The sequence below is a fragment of the Kogia breviceps genome, chromosome 19 (assembly GCF_026419965.1).
Source record: "Kogia breviceps isolate mKogBre1 chromosome 19, mKogBre1 haplotype 1, whole genome shotgun sequence".
Lineage (NCBI taxonomy): Eukaryota > Metazoa > Chordata > Mammalia > Artiodactyla > Physeteridae > Kogia > Kogia breviceps.
In genome coordinates, this window is record NC_081328.1 from 13,574,320 (window position 1) to 13,591,066 (window position 16,747).

Sequence of the window (16,747 nt, forward strand, 5' to 3'; positions counted from 1 at the left end):
GTACGAGTGATCAGTTACACATCCCCAGCGGCAGTGCAAGAGCGATCACGTGATCGCGACAGATTTGGGAGCGAGGGGGTGGAGACGCCGCCCGCCGAGGTTAGTGTTTTTTCTTTTTTGGGGGGTGTGGAAGGAGGGGAGAGGGGGAGGGAGAGGGAAAGTGCGGGTGATGCTGAGCCTGGCAGGAAGTACTGCTGAGCTGGGGGTTTTCAGGTCCTGAATCCAAATGGCCCCCGCGGAGATGTGCACCTACAGTCTCCCTTACCACGCGACCCCACCCCCACCCCCACCCCCACCCCGAAACACACTGGCCTCAGGATGTCCCTGAGGTGGCAAACTCAGGCGCCAAGGGCTTTACCAAAATGGCCCTTCTGCTTCAACGTGGACAGAAGGAGCAGCCAGTCGAGGAGCCCAGGCAGCACCCTACAAGGGCTCTCCCCTCTTCCCCAGGGTTGGGGAGTGCTCGGTTACACAACAGGTGGGAGAGGGGTGACACAGCTCTCCTGGCCCCGTCGGTCCACTGTGCACCCCCTCCGGCTTGAAGTCCACTCTGGGGACCCCATCCGCGGCCGATCGCGCGACCCTACGCCGCTCGCCCGCCTGCCGGCCCGCCGGGCACCTGGGCGGTCGTGCCCGCAGCCCCCAGTCCGCGCGGGGCTCGCTTCGCGGGCCCCGGGGCCGTCCCGGCGCAGCGCGGGGCGCCGGGGCCCCATCCCGCCTGGCCTCCCCTGCCCGAGCGCACACGTACTGCTGTAGAGGGTGTCGATCCAGGAGAGGCGCGGCAGGCCCCGGTGGCTGAGTGGCTCCATGCCCGCGGCTCCGCGCGGCGGCGGCGGCTCCGTCAGATCGGAAACCCGACCCTCATCGCACAACAAAGGAGGGAGGGCGCGGGCGGCGGGCGGGCGGCCAGCCCCAGAGGCCGAAGTTGCCGAGCGCGGGGTGGAAGCCGGGGGAGGCGGGGAAACAGGTAGCAGGGAGGACCGAGCCGGAGCTGCCCGGGAGGAGGGGAGGGCGGGCGAGGGCCGGCGAGCGCCTCCGGGAGCCCTTCCGGCCCCTGCGACCGCCGTGAGCCCCGCTGCGGATCCCGGAGCGGCGGCCCCGCAGCCCGCCCGCCAACTAGCAACTTCTCCGGGGCTGCACGGAGCCCAGGGGCGGGGGGGCGGGGGCCGCGACCAATCGGCGCGAGGCTCCCGCGCCCCCTCCCCGCAGCACGCCTCCAGACCCGGATAGGGGTGTGGGGAGCAGCCGGGGTCCCCACGCGAGAGGCGCTCCAGCCGGTGACGGAGGAGTGGTCCGCGGGGGGTCTCCGGGCTGCGGCGCAGGCCCAGGCTCCTCTTCCTCCCCTCGCTGGGCTCGGCCAAATTCTGGCAACCCGCTGACTAGGTGCCGCGGGGAGACCTACGAGTCCGCAGGGGTGACATCACCTGCCACCCCAGGATCTCTAAGCGCAGTTTCAGGGGCCAGTGAGGCTCCCAGGCCCCTCCCCTAGGCAAGCCTGGGGAGCGGCGCTGACGGGGTTAACGTCCTGCCCGCCCGCGGGAAGCCTTGGCTGCCCTAGGGCTCTTTCCTTCCAAACCTTAACAGTGCCTCATCTATTTAAACATCCTTGACCTAAAGGCCGGGCGGTTCCTGCCCTACACACCAGCGGGCGGTGGCTGGAGAAAGGCGGGAGGCTGGGGTTCGTCGAGGGGCTGTGGAGGATAAACTGGGTTACTGGAGACGCCAGGGTCTCCGCTGGGTTCCCTCCAGGAGCCTTCTCTGGGGATCCCAGCCGCAGGCGATGTAAGGAGGGACACCACGTATGCCTAATCACAAACTGAGGGAAGGCTGGGGTCAAGATGTCTTTGAGAACAGACCTTTAGAAACAAAATTCCTTCTAAGACCCGCCCCCCCCCCCCCAAAAAAAAAAAAGCTGTGAAGAGGTTGGAGTGGGGGAGTTTTATACCTGTGCCCTGGGTGCAGGTTCTAAGTGACCCAAGGCAACTTGGCGGCAGATTTGGTCCTACAGGCCTCCTTGGAACAAAGGACCCTGGAGAAGAGACTGGAGAGGAGGGAGGGTCAGGCTATGGTGGTCCAGGACAGTAGGGCTAAAGCTCCTTTCCTGAACCCAAGGGAAGGGAGGCAGCAGGCCCACAAGGGAACCCTGCCCTGGACCACTTACCCTGCTTTTACCTCTGATAGTGAGGTTCCTGATAATGGACCAGACCCTCCCACTCCTCATCTCCAAGCAGCTTTCAGGGCAAAGACTTCATGGGACCCAGGTCAATGGACAGGGCTACAAGGCAAAGCTCACCCTGGCCTCTATAGGGGGCAGTGTTGCCAGCATCTCCAGAGCATTTGGGTGGGGGGGGCCTCATCATCTCAAACAAACACAGGTCTAGTTTTTCTTCTTAAAAAAAAATTAATTGAAGTATAGTTGACATGCAATATTATATTAGTTTCAGATCTTGTTCTTAAGAGGAGAAGCAGACCCTCACCCATGATGCTGAAAGGAAGCCTGCACCCAGCCCCTGCAGCTGCTTAGGTAGCGGCCTCCAGAACTGCCCAAGGGGAGGTGGTGGCCACTAGGCTCACAGCAGGTCGGGTGAGCCCCTGGGAGTTGCAGGGGAAGATGCTCTGGGGAGTGAAAAGCCTCCATAGGTGGCTGCGTGGGTGTTTTGCAACCTAGAGGTGACACTGTCCCCTCACTGCATCCACTTGGCTCTCCCCCACCCCAGGCCTCCTGGCTCAGGCTCTGGATCTTGTGGGTCTCCCTGCTCAGCTGTCACCCTCCCACCGTCTCTGACTTGCACACAAGACTGGGAGGACCAAGCAAGCAGGCACCTGGAGCTTGGCAGAGAGGGGGGCGTGCATCTCCAATGAGATGCTCCAGAAATAGAGCCAGGATGGGAGAGGAAGCAAACGGGCTCCTGGAGGAACCAGAGGAAGGACGGTGAGATGGAGGAGCAGAGAGGGGCCTGGAGCCTCTCTTCTTGCCACAGGGGAGGCACAGAACCCAGAAGAAAGGTGCAAGCAGGAGCCCAGCCCGGGGAAGCAGCAGCACTGCCCCCTCCCCAAGAACCCCCATCCCCACCAAGGCAGCCTGGGCCCTCTCTGCACACTGCCTGATGGCCACATCTGGGCACTGACTTCGAGGAGGCCATGGATGTATGTTTCTGCGTGAGTCACATACATTTGCATACATTTTACATTTTTATCTACAAAGGCTGGAACAAGCTATTTTCAGGCTAAAATGTTACAGTTGCTCTCCTTAACATTGCCATAGTTTGCTTTCTTCTACCTTCTGTCCCAGCCTGTCCTGGACCTCCCAATCCAGAACACAATATAGGGGAGAGAGGAGAGGGATCTTGGAGGAAAATAAGGAGGAACACTTCTAATACTTAACAGAGAATGCCTGCCGTGGACCTGGCTTGGATCTTAGTGCTTTGTTTACATGACAACCTCACTGTTATCTCAGCTCCTTCCATTTTCCAGATGAGCAAACTGGGGCACTGGTCAGCTGAGTAACCTGTCCAGACAGTAAGTGGGGGGCTGAGACTTGAACCCTGGCGGTCTACTCGTGCAGTTAAAATGCCATGCATGTCGCCCCCACTGTCAGGGTTGAAAGCAGGATGGCGAAGGTCCCTGGAAATCTTCGCGGGTCCGTGGGTTAGAGACCACCTTCTAGAAAACCCTCCCAATCCTCTTCCATCTCCATACAACTGTCTCACACATGTGTCCCAGGAAAGGGCAGTTATTTCAAGATCCCTTGATGCCTATATGGGATGGCTTCCAAAAGACATTAACATCACACATGTTAGACATTAACATCTAACCTTGGCTATAGAGACAAGTGTGTGGAAGCACCAGGGTGATATGAGACCAGGACAGAAGCCTCCAGATTCCTGGCACTGAGGGTGGAGAGGAGGTGGGGGGTGGGGGGGAGACCCAATACCCCATCCTAGGAAGGAAGGAGTTACCAAGAGTCATTCTCATTCGCCTTGTGCCGAAGGTGAAGTGCTCTGCCAGCAACCCCCATCTGTCAGAGCAGCAGGGGGACGTTCCGTGGACAGGCCACCCTGATTCAGCTAAGTGTGGACCTGCCCATGCACCCCAAGGCACTGAATCAGCACCCATCACACCTCGTCCTCCAAGCCTGCACTAACCATTTGCTGTCTAGCCCTTTGGGTGAACACGCTCCTCCTTCCCCCCTGGCCTGTGCACTCAGTCTGTCCTGGCTCCCTGCTTCCCATAGCAACGGGCCTGCTCCTGCCTCACCACCAGATTTAAGGGGCATTTAAGGGTAGGCTGCTGGGAGCACTGGGCTGAAAATGAGGGGCCGAGTGGGAAGGAGATATAGCCCATCCTGAAGGTCGGCGGCCTTGCCCTGTATCCCCACGGCTGTGCTACTCACTCCCTCTCCAACGGGAAAAGGGTGACCATGCTTAGAAACAAAACTGGGTATCTCCATTTTTCTTCCCTCCTTGCTGTTAGCGACTCAGCTCCACTGTGCACAATACGAAGGCCCCTGGGAGTCCCTGCAGGGGTCCCTGTTGATGAAGAGGATGTCCGTTCACCTCTTCCCACTCCGAGTCCCGCAGGGAGCGCCAGTGGGCGCAGGCTGGAGGTACAGGTGGTCAGGGGTGGGGGGGTGGTGGGCTCCGCATTCAAATGAACAAAAACAAGGGGCCTCCCGGGCGGTCCAGTGGTCAGGACTCCTCGCTTCCACTGCACGGGGCACGGTTTCGATCCCTGGTCAGGGAACTAAGAGCCTGCATGCCATACGGTGCAGCCAAAACAAAACCAAAATCAGGCTGTGATAGTCAAAAACCCTCTGGTACCCTTCCTGGCAGTCAGCTCTTTAAAAGCTGGGACTGCATCTCTTTTCACTGCACTCAGCCCAGTGGATGAATGAAGCTCGGGTAGACCTCCAAGGCAGCCGTTACTACACTGTGCCCCCAGATCAGCTTTCTGCCAAAAGCCCAATAGATTGGCATTCAATAATACATGTTGAATAAATAAAACTCATGACAGCTAACTCTGACTGCGTGCTTCTTAAGTGCCAGGCACTGCTTCACATAGACTACCTTTCTTAGTCCTCATAATAAGCCAATGAGATAGGCACTACTAGTCTCTCCATTCCTTCCTGCAGAAGTAGGAAGGCTATGCTATTGGCCAGCTAGCAGGTGGTGATACTCGGAAATGAACCGAGATTCTGAATCCAGAGTCCACGTGTGTAATCTCTGTACCGGGCTGCAATGAGTGAATAAATGAATAAACAGAATGAAGTTAAACTCAGGGAGGATGAAATTGGAGCTACAGGAGGAATGCAATTCCAGAACCCCCCAGAGCCACCAATGATTAAGCAAGAGAACTGGTTCCCTAAGAAAACCGCATCTACTACGATAAGGCAGATGATCCTGGAGACAAGCTAGCTGCAATCAATCCGATGACAACTTCCTGAACTCTAGTCCCCGCCAAACCCCACTTTCCAGCCTCAGTTTTCACATCTCTAGGTGGGCACCCAGGTGGAGCAGGGAGATGACCTCCAGGCTTCCTATCTGCACTGGCAGACCCTGGATTGGCCTGTTTCTGGCTCCTTGCTTCATTTCCTTTAACCTCTGTACAGTAAATCAGCATTTACTCTTCTAAGATTCACCCTCACCCCTTGGGCCTGGAAAGGAGAAAATACCCCAGGTCTCTCCTGGGTCACCTCTAAGTGGGAAGTCCTGGCCTAACAGTCTGTCCTTTGCCCTCTTCCTCCCCATCTCTTCCGAGGCTCCTCACTTTTCCAGCAGACAGTGAGATCGACAGGCAGCACAGGCTTACTGGAAGCCCTCCTCGCTATTAATTTCTCTTCCAAAGTTTTGTGTCAGCTTGAGTCACGGGAGAGATGTAAGAGTCAGGGCAAGATGTAAACCAAAGGATTACATTCACCTCCTTGTTACCTCCCTCAGCACCATGGTCGGGAGAAGCACGGTGACATCCAGGTCCCTGTAGCTGTGAAGCTCCCCACAGACACCCACATATTTCTTGGGGGGCTGTGTTGAAGCCCCACTCCCATGGCTAGGGCCACAGTGAGTCCAGCATCCCCGGAAGAGTAGCTGCCTTAGAGTATACTAAGCAAGCTGCAATTTCAGGAGGGTCTCGGGCCAAGCCCCAGCTAAAGTGGCCCTCACCCGACAGGGCTCGGATGGTTCCACCGAGAGGTCAACATGCGAGGTTACCGAGAGCGGATCAGAGGGCTCACCAGTAGAGTCTGGAGCCCCCTTCTTGATTTACTTACCACAGCATCCCCATCAGCATTTGGAAAGAGGCAAGCAGAAGAGACAGAAGGATTCTACAAGTCCCCAAAACCCAGAGACAAAGTTCAATGGCTCCAACCTTATCAGCTCCAAGTGAAGTAAAGGCATGTCTCTCTGGGGCCAGAGCTCACAGGCTGGCCCTCTGCCCTCCCGTGGTCACCATTCCCCTGAAGCTGGCTGTGCTTCTTGCTCTCTCAGCCAGAGTTCTGCAGGTGCCTCCCAGCCCTGCGCTGCTCTGCCACGAGCTCTGACGCCACCCGCCAGGCTGGCCCTGTCCCTGTCAGGCCCAGGAGTGGCTGCAGGGGCTGAGGGCTGGCTGTCAAGGAGACCGGCTCCAGGAGGTGGTGGCTCAACATTCAAGAAGGTGAGGACAAAGGAGCATCAGAGCCTAGCCAGTGGTGCTTGTCGTCAGTGGAGTCTCGCTCTGGGGTTACCGTTCAAGTTCATGGTGTGTGGCCCTGTCTCTTTAAGGACCAGGCCTCTTTAAGAGGAGTTCCCTCTGCAGTCACTCCAGCCACCACGGGTCCTGCGGCAGACAACGGGGACTCCCGAGCGCCATCTGGTGGTCCAACAGAGCAGCACCTCAGCCACCCTGAACACAGTCCTGCCACCCTGGACACAGTCCAGCCAAGAGGCCTGGAAATACCTGCACCAAAATCTCAGCCTCGTCCACCGGATTTTGCTCTGGGCTTTTGGGTTACCACTGTGAGCAATGAGGTATAGAAGTCAGGAGGAACTCCCTTTGGGGTCAGGAGACAGCAGGAGCCCCCATGAGTGGCCTGGGAATAACCATCCCCCTGGACCAAAGCTTCCCTAAGATATTCTGAAATTGGGGGACTTATCTAGTCTCCCTGCTGGCCATCCGCAGGACATAAGGCCTGTATGTATCCTGTTCCCATAAACACCGGAACAGTAGTTCTCAATTAGGGGAGGGCTAGTTTGTATTGCCCCACCAGGAAGTATATTTGAAAACGTGTAGGAGCATTTTAAAGCCAGAGATGTTAAAATGTCCTGCAGTATGCATGCAGAACTATCCCAAAGAACGTCTGTCCCCAAATGCCAACAGTGTTAAGAACACTACTTCACTACTTGCTTAGGAGGAACAGAGGCTTTCCTTAGCATCTCTCTCTCTCTCTCTCTCTATCTCTCTCTCTCTCACACACACACACACACACACACACACACACACACACACACACACCACCGTTCTTCTTTTCCCCATCATTCTGCCTTGGGCGTCCTCCCTAAATTCTACCTTCATAACCTTAGAGGTGGAGAAAGGGAGTGATCTGGCCAAGGCCCCGTTCACAAGGAATGCCGGTGCCCCTGGCTGCCCCTCCCCCAAAGCCAGGCACACACTTGCACCCAGTGCGCTTTGGGCCGTTGTGACCCTCAGATGGGAAAGGCAGACAGGCTCCGCTGGGAAGCAGCAGACAGACTCTGAGAAGAAATCACAGAAGACGGGCCCCTCCTTCCCCCAAGGGACCACCCTGCCTTCCTTCCCACATGGATGACTCAACCTAGCTCTGCTCTCTGTCTCCAGACTGTCCCGTGACACCCATCTTCCACATGAGGCCCTTTCAGGTACTGATTGTGAAACCCGGTGAGTCCTAATTTCTCCTTCCCCAAGCTCACCACATCCTGATCTGGGCTGGTCAGCTCAGTTTCATGAACACTGTCTGGTGCCAGTGGCTGACGTGAGAAACCAACACACGTGACATATGTTCTAATGAAGGGAGAGTGGGAAAAAATGAAACGCCGTCTGCAGTGGTCAGTGGAAGCCACACAGTGGCCACATCTGAGCTGGGCCTGTTGGTCTGAGAAGTCGCAGGCTCCTGAGGCTGACATCACAGCTAGAATGATCAATTGGAGGAAGAAGCTTTCCAGCATCAAACAGCAACTAGAGAACACTTCCCATTGCTGTCAGAATAAAGACCACATCCTTTTAGTGGCACACAAGGCCCTGTGGCCTGGCCCCTCACCTCCTCTCAGCTTCATCTGGCACATTCTTCTCCTGGTTCTCTCTTGCTTTTTCAGAACTTTTGAACAGGACAGTATCTCTGGCTAAAATGCTCTATCCAACTCTGCCCAGCTACCTCCTATCTTCCCTCTAATCTTAAATATCACTTCTGCTAGGAAGCTGTCCCTAACCACCAGACCGGGGAGGCCTGCATTTCAGATTACTCAGTGCTCTAGTAAATCACCTAATGCCTGTCTCTTCTGCTAGACTGAGAGCTCCGAGAAGGTATGAACCTCATCTCTCTTGCTCACCACTGTACCCCTGGCACCTTGAAATAGTGGTTTCAATGAATGAATAAGTAATTGAAAGAATGAATGACCAAATATGCTCCTGGTCAAAGAGACCTTAGAATGCGGGAGTACAGAAGCTTCAGCCGATCCAGCTCCAACTGGAAAGAACTGTTGGGGGGAACTCCCTGGAGGTCCAGTGGTTAGGACTCTGCGCTCTCACTGCTGAGGGCTGGGGTTCAATCCCTGGCTGGGGAACTAAGATCCCACAAGCTGAGCGGTGCAGAAAAAAAAAAAAAAAAAAAAGGCAACAGTGAAGGCCAGTTGGAATGTCATGTTGAGAATGGTCTCACTCTCTGAAAGACGCAGAAAAACAACAGGATCCTAGAGTCAGATGTGGAGCAGAAGAATTGCTGTTCCAATTAATTCTCTAACTGCTCACACGAAATCCCAACTAAAAACTCCCCAGTGCCCAGGGCTCCCTAGCTAAGCAGCCAGCATTTGACGCTGCACTCTTTTTCACCCAATCAGACTCCAACGTGGAAATGGAATAGAAACTGAGAAATGGTTCAGCCCACTAAGGGAACTTTGGTCTCAATTTTTAGAGTCCTTTTCCTAGGCCTGTCCCAAATTGGCAATTAACTTTGTTTTTAGAGGAGGGAGGCAAATTGTAGCTCTCCTCTGGGAAAAAACCAGTCTCTGGGTACGTTCCTGTCCTGTCTCTCCTCCCGGTAGGGTGCGGACACTGGGAGTCCAAGAAAGAAGATGCCAGTGGCCGGCAGCTGCGTTGAACCCCCCTGTCCCAGGGGGCTGTAGGCTGAAGCTGTCACTCACCAGCTTCCAGTGATAACTTTGATGCCCCTTCAACCAGACAGATGGGAAATCTTGCTTTCAGCTCAGTGATGGGAGAAGGAGGATGGAAACTGCTTCTGGGCACCCTGTCCTCCTGAGGACCCAGCTTGAGAGGTTCTACAGACTGCCTAACAGATGGACGGACAGACGGACAGGGCTTGGGCAGACCCTCTGTGGCTGCTGCTTGCACTGAGCTACGGTGACCACTGGGCAGACCTGAGAGCCCTGCAGGGCACTACACCAGACTTTCCTGGTCTGCTGGGCACCTGCAAAAAGGGAAGCAGTTTTCTTTTCATTTTTCCCTTCACCAAAACAGAAACAAATACAATGCCCAATTATTCGTCCAGGTCTGATTTGTTGGGCCTTGGGTCTTGATGGTCCAGGAAATCACCCTAGGCCACTGGGGTCCTCTGAGCTACCTGCCAACTTCTCACCTACTGCTTAGTAAAGAAGTTCTGGCGTAGGTAATACCCTTTGTGTACTTCTCTTCCCTGAAATGAAGGGACCTGCCGGGAGGAGGTAGTGCTTGACAATAAAGGGCAGAGGAAGGTAATAAAGGTGAGAGCAGCAAACAAATGGTGCTTACCGTGCCAGGGCTGATCTAAGGACTGCATGTATTAACTCCCTGAATTATCACCGTAACCCCCAATTACCCCAGAATCCAAATTTTTGTCCTTCAACACTCTACTTCCTCTCCCCAGCAGAAGCATTCTAAACTGAGCACACCCTGAATCCAGGTCCTGGCTCTGCCCCTAACCTGCTGTGTGACCTTGAGGAACTCTCTTTCCATCTCTGGGCCTCTGTTTCCTCACCATGACATGCATTGGATGAAGGTGGCCCAGTCTATCATTCCTTGAGAGATGACCAGGAAACAGCTGATAAGGGAGAGGAAAACTTTCGTCTTGGGCTTCCCTGGTGGCGCAGTGGTTGAGAGTCCGCCTGCCGATGCAGGGGACGCGGGTTCGTGCCCCGGTCCGGGAGGATCCCACGTGCCGCGGAGCGGCTGGGCCCGTGAGCCGCGGCCGCTGAGCCTGCGCGTCCGGAGCCTGTGCTCCGCAATGGGAGAGGCCACGACAGTGAGAGGCCCGCGTACCGCAAAAAAAATAAAAAATAAAATAAAACTTTCTTCTTTCCTACGCCTCGGTTGCCCAAGATTTCAGGAAGTTCCATGGGTTATGAGGGCTAGAAGTTACTCATTACCTCATCGAATATTCCCTGAACCCTATATAAGTAAGACTGTGTTCCTTTGCTCAGGATGCTTATGACAGTGGATTTGAGACATGCCCAGAAGTCACCAAGAGGCAAGGCAACCTCTGCTGTGTCCAGAGAGTGGTCTAGATAGTACATTATGGAGGGAGTGGGGAGGGTCACCACTTGGAACTGAGTTGATGAGTAAACACTTCTTGGAGGAAGTGCCATTTGAACCAGGGCCTGGAAGGACATCTCGTATTTCATTGCCAAAAATGGTGGGGTGGGGAGGCAGGCATTCTGGCGGGGGGGTGGGAGGGAAGCATATGCAATTACACAGAGGCAAAAAGTGGATGAGGAAAGGGACCAGAACGGATGACTGGGGAGAAAGTTCTTTTGGGAACTGGGGGAGAATATAGACTTGCTAATCCGATATGCAACCTCAGCATGGATCAGGGACACAACAGAATCTGCATCTTTTCTTAGGCCTGTCTTTATAAAGAAGCCTTTCTGGGACACCTTCTCCCACTGCAACGCCCACAAAGGTTCAGGACCACCTCCCCTCCCTGTGAGTTTGTGGGGCAGAGGCGCTAATTCCTGAGAGCCCTTCCATCAATGTGTCCCCGGCTTCACCAATATTTATGTTCTGGGCACTGTGCCAAGCCCGTGACTTTCACTCTCACTTTTTCCCCCCAGCTTTATTGAGATATAATTGACAAATGACATTTTGTAAGTTTAGGGTATACAGTGTGATGACCTGATATAAGAATGTATTGTGAAATGATTACCACAATAAGGTTAGTTAACTCATTTATTATATCATAAAGTAACTATAAATGAGTTAGTTAACTCATTTATAGTTACTTTGTGTGTATGTGTGTGGTGAGAACATGTAAGATCTACTCTCTGAGAACATTTCAAGTATTCGATACGGTATCGCTAGAGTCACCATGTTGTACATTAGAACCCCAGAGCTCATTCATCTTATAACTGAAAGTTCGTACCCTTTGACCAACATCTCCCCATTTCTGCTGTCCTCCAGCCCCTGCTCCCCACCATTTTTGTTTTTATGTAACTCTAACCTTTAATACATGACACTTCTATGTGGAAGACACAATCATTATCCCTACTTTATAGAAGAGACTCAAAGTCACACCTCTAGTAAGTGGTAGAGCCAACTTCACAGTCAGATCTGACTGGGTCCAGAGCCCAAGCTCTCAACAGCTTTTTTTTTTTTTTTTTTTCCAGTTGACTTTTTTTTTTAACATCTTTATTGGAGTATAATTGCTTTCCAGTGGTGAGTTAGATCCTCAACAGCTTTCATGGACTGAATGTTTGTGTCCCCCCGCCCCCTGCCATCCATAGGTTGAAGCCCTCATCCTCAATGTCAAGGTATTTCAAGGTGAGGTCTTTGAGAGTAATTAGGTTTCGATGAGGTCATGAGGGTAGGGGCTCCATGATGGGACTGGTGCCCTTATAAGAAGAAGAGACCAGAGCTCTCTCTCTGCCATGTGGACACACGGCAAGCCAGGAAGAGAGCCTCACCAAGAACTCGATCATGCTGGCACCTTGATCTTGGACTTCCCAGCCTCCAGAACTGTGAGAAAGTAATACCTGTTGTTTAAGCCACTCAGTCTATGGTATTTTTGTTATAGCAGCCTGAGCTGATCAAGATACCCACCATGGACTGTGCCTGTCCACCAGTCAGGACGCTGCTAAGGCGTCCTGGGCTTTGACATCACAAGATTCTTCGCTGGCAAGGGAGCCAAGTTCCCGGGCATCCCAGGCAGCTTTGGCACCCGACACTAACGTGAATTTATCAGCAGAGCTCTTAAAGCTATTCTCCAGACAAAAAAGGACACAGAGGGACTTCCCTGGCAGTCCAGTGGTTAGGACCCCACGCTTCCACTGCAGGGGGCACGGGTTCAACCCCTGGTTGGGGAAATAAGATCCCGCAAGCCGCTGGTGTGGCCAAAACCAAAAAAAGACCCAAAGAAGATACGAAGGTACATTTCCATCCTCTTTCTCCTCAACTGAAGTCTGACAAGCTCTGGGATCTTTCTCGACTACTCCTTGGGCATGAGGCCTATAGCTGGAGTGTCCCTGGTGGTGAAGGTGTTTTGCAATGCAATAGGAGTTACCTAGTCTCGGGGGTATGTCTCTCACAAAAGCAGCCCCCAGCCTTGCCTGGCTCAGGTTCAGCCAAGTATTGTAAGGAGCATTTTAAGGAAAATCATCCCTTAGCGAACCTGTCAGGGGAATGCAGGAGAAAATTGGGGTATCAGCTCTACATCCTGCCTTATCCAAATTTTCATGCCTCCACTGCCCTGGCCCTAACAAAGACCAGTACACTCAGAAGTTTCTCGAAAATTCTTTGTTCTCTGAACAGAGCTAGAGGCCTTGGGGGAAGGTAACACCTCATGGTGAGGGATAAGAGATTCACTTTGCTAAAGAAGGATGCTGTGCTTCTGAGAAACCTTCCCACAGAATCTCAAAAGGCAAAGGCTCTGAGGAATTTCAGTCCCCAACCCGGCCCCTGCAGTGCCATCTGGGCGGAAGCACTTTTCAGTGCTGCAGGGGTTGGCTAATCTCTGAGGCGTCTCTCCCACAAAGGCAGCCCCCAGCCCTGCCTGGCCCAGGCTCAGCTAAGAATTTTTTTTTTTTTTTTTCGGTACTCTGGGCCTCTCACTGTTGTGGCCTCTCCTGTTGTGGAGCACAGGCTCCGGTCGCACAGGCTCAGCGGCCATGGCTCACGGGCCCAGCCGCTCCGCGGCACGTGGGATCTTCTTGGACTGGGGCACGAACCCATGTCCCCTGCATTGGCAGGCGGACTCTCAACCACTGCACCACCAGGGAAGCCCTCAGCTAAGAATTATTAAGGAGCACTTAGAGAGAATCCTTCCTATTCCAGAGCCACGGGGCGGGGGGGGGGGGGGGGCGGCGGCGCGGAACAGGGCCTGGTCTCAAGCTCTGCGTGGAGAGGGTGAGGGCTGGGAAGTGGAAGCTGCAGCAGCCTCAGCTTCCTCTGAATGATTTCAAACATCTGGCCCTGCACATCCCTTCCAGGGTGGGTCCCATGTCCAGTGTCCAGTCTGACAGGTGGCAAACAGGAAGACCCCGTCCCTCTGCTCCCTGACCCCTCCACAGTCTCAAGCTCTGCAGACTTCCTTCGACCTTAGCCATGACTTGGATGAAACACGGTTCCTCACCCTAACACCCCTCTCACGGCCCAAAGTCTTCTAGACAACTCATTGCCCAATCCCTTACATGCTCCACTGAGTTATTTTCCAGGTTCCTATTTCTATCTGATTACTCAAGTTTCTTTCCTCCAGGAAGACACATGCTCATTACATGGGGGTAGCCATAGGTCATCAGTGGTGGGGAGAGGGTGCTGGGAAGAGTCCCCTTTCTGGACCCCAGAGCCTTGGGTAGAGGTTCCCCACTCCAAGCAGCCAGCATCCCAGGGAGCCCGGGACCACCCGGGGGGAGACTGCAGCCCCAAATGAGATCTTGACTTGGTTTCCAGTTTCCCCAGAGAACAGTCTCTTTTTCAGGAGGCCCCTGAACATGGGCTCTGTGTCAGGCAGCCCAAAGCAGAAGGCAGTAGCAACCACTCCACACAGGCCAGGAAGGACATGGTGCCTCCTCTTAGCACCAGTTGGCCCTGGTTCTGGGCCTGCTCTGCCCCTCAGATCCCTGGCTCTTGGGGCAAATGCAGTGTTGGAGCAAAGCTGCTGAGACAGGAGGTTAGTTCTCTGGGGGCCTTCAGGGACGCTGGGCTGGTTTTTTTCTGGAGGTTAAGTGGGCCGCTTTTGTAAAAAGAGACTCTGTGTGCCTCCCATCACAGCGGACCACAGACGAGGAAGCAGCCACAGAGGAGCTCTGGTGGGGCTCCTTGTTCCTAAGGTCACGATATGATACAAGACCACGAACCCCAACAGCAGGACACGTGGGGGGCAGCACTTCTGCTGATTTCTAACGTGGCTTTAGGACCAAAAACGAAGAGGTTCTGCCTTGTCCAGGAGAACATGGCCCGAGCCACTAACAGCAGCTGACTTTCCACCTGGCCTGCCTGATCCTGCTGGCAAAGGTGCTTGGTTCCCTAGAGGGGTGGGATAGGGAGGGTGGGAGAGAGGGTGATGCAAGAGGGAAGAGATCTGGGAACATATGTATATGTATAACTGATTCAGTTTGTTGTAAAGGAAAAACTAACACACTATTGTAAAACAATTATACTCCAATAAAGATGTTAAAAAAAAAAAAAAAAAAAAAGGTGCTTGGTTCCAAGGACAAGAAACTCTCTCCCATGCAGCTGGTGAAGGTGTGGAAGTTTCTGTCGGGGAGTGGTCAGGGTCACAGACACCTCGTGTTGGAAAACAAGCTCTCTCTTGCTATGCAGGTGGCAGGGAAGAATGGGGAAACAGGAGCTGGGATGAGGTCCTGCTGTGAAGAACCTGTGGGCTCAGAAGCCACACTGCAATTAGCACCCTGCCATTTGCTCATTTGTATGCATTTCACATTGTCACCAGAGGCCTCAAAGAAGGTGTGAGACATATAGGCTGTTGGGGTTTTTTTAACTATAAATTTATGCAATTTGTTTTTCCTGTTGTGAAACTAATAAAGCCACAATTTTAAAAAAATGTAGACAGTAAAAGAGTAAAATGCGATCTGCTAATGCACCACCGCATTAGCATTTTTCAGCCCTTTCTGGTATGTGCACCAGGGCTCTCCCGAGCGTGCGCAGGAGCTTCTCGGCTACAGATCCTCGGCTGGTCCGGCCTTCGTTCTCTGCCCCTGTCCTGTTTCGTCCAGCAGGGCAAGTGCTACCTAGACAAGCTATGACCTCACCCCGCTCAGGGTCTCCTTGGCCCCAGACACAAAGATGAGCCCCTGTGTGGAAACTCTAGTTCACCATCCAAGATTGTTCACAGTGCAAGTGAGATGTCTCTGGTTCCTTGGGGGAGGGAGGAACATCACCCACTTGTCAGCGCCACCAGGGACACCAGAGATAAAGTCTCACCTGCAGAGTCCTGGGTAGGAAGCCGAGAGCTCCTCCTGATGGGGCCCCAGGCCTCTTACTTCCTCGGGGCTGGGTGTCAGCTTGCAGATGAGAAGGGAGTCCTGGGGTTGGCCAGGGCTACCCACCTGCCTCAGAGGGGCTGTCCTAGTGATGTCAGCCCTTCAGCAAAGGAAACTGAGGAGGAGGAACCAGGGGAGGAGCAGGGAGAATGGTAAAGACAAAGTTAGGTGGGAGTTCACTGCCTAAACCCTAACCCCTGACAGGGACGGAATGAATGGAGGGCTGGGTTTGCCGTTCCCATCTCAGGAGAGCCGGACAGAAAAGTGCTGGCCAAACTTTTTCACACGGTGGTGTGTTTAGGAAATGCCAATGTTTGCACAGCATGCTGCCATAAGCAGACAAAGCTGCCAACTGTCAGAGCTGAGGCGGGCCATTCCGCTGCCCCATGACTTGCCCTGAAGCTGAGATGTCAGTATTTCCGCACCCCTTCAGCCTGTTCTAGGCACACGGACCGGGAAGCCCTGGGAGAGGGAGTGGGGAGAGACGGTCTTCTGCTTGCAACAAACCCTCCCAAGTGGCCGCAGGCTTCGTAAGCATTTCAGAGTTTAGAAGCCCCCACAATGCCAAGAAAAAGCCAGTGAAACTCCCTCTAAGGCATCAATGCCAGCCCCCACAGCGGGTGAAACTAGGCAATGTCCGGGTGAATTCACCCTCACACCCAGACAACGGGGCTGAGGGCACACTTCCCAGGAGGACATCCTATCTGCTGGGCATGGCTGCTGATAAGGCAGAACTGACAGCCTGGAGGAGAATGCCACGGCTTGGGCCAGACATTGGTTGTGCTGATCTTGTCAGAAAGTTCCTGTTTCCTGGCCAAGGTGGAGACTGATACTTACTTTTACAAAAGCAGAACTGCCAACACAGTAGCAGCTCTTCTCTGATGCTCCCGGCCTGGGTTAGCCCATCCTCCCATTCCAGGTGCCTGGGGGTCGGGACACCTGCTAATTCCCTTGGGCACTGCTACCAGGAGCTTTGGTCCCCTGCAAGCAGCTGCATCACCCAAAACAGCTCACATCAGCAACAGCTTCAAGAGCCCAGCTTCTGGGCTGCTGCTGTTCCGGATGCAGAGCTTAATGGTATAGGTCAGGATGTGGGT

The 16,747-nt window shown here is 54.0% G+C and overlaps 1 protein-coding gene across 4 annotated transcripts in view; it reads right to left on the reverse strand.

Annotated features, from left to right (window-relative positions):
• ABR (ABR activator of RhoGEF and GTPase) overlaps positions 1 to 16,747 on the reverse strand; it is a 176,725-nt gene that overhangs the window by 131,823 nt on the left and 28,155 nt on the right. The window contains exon 1 of one of the 4 annotated variants that reach the window (XM_067021647.1): positions 6,266 to 6,843. The exons of 1 other annotated variant lie outside the window; for it this stretch is intronic. Coding sequence is in view for 1 of the 3 variants with exons in the window: in XM_059049028.2 (XP_058905011.1) it covers positions 749 to 809 (61 nt within the window). In the remaining 2 variants the exon portion in view is untranslated. Of the gene's footprint in view, positions 1 to 748; positions 1,435 to 6,265; positions 6,844 to 16,747 lie in introns of those variants that run through there. 2 more of the 4 variants (XM_067021646.1, XM_059049028.2) reach the window with 2 other exon arrangements.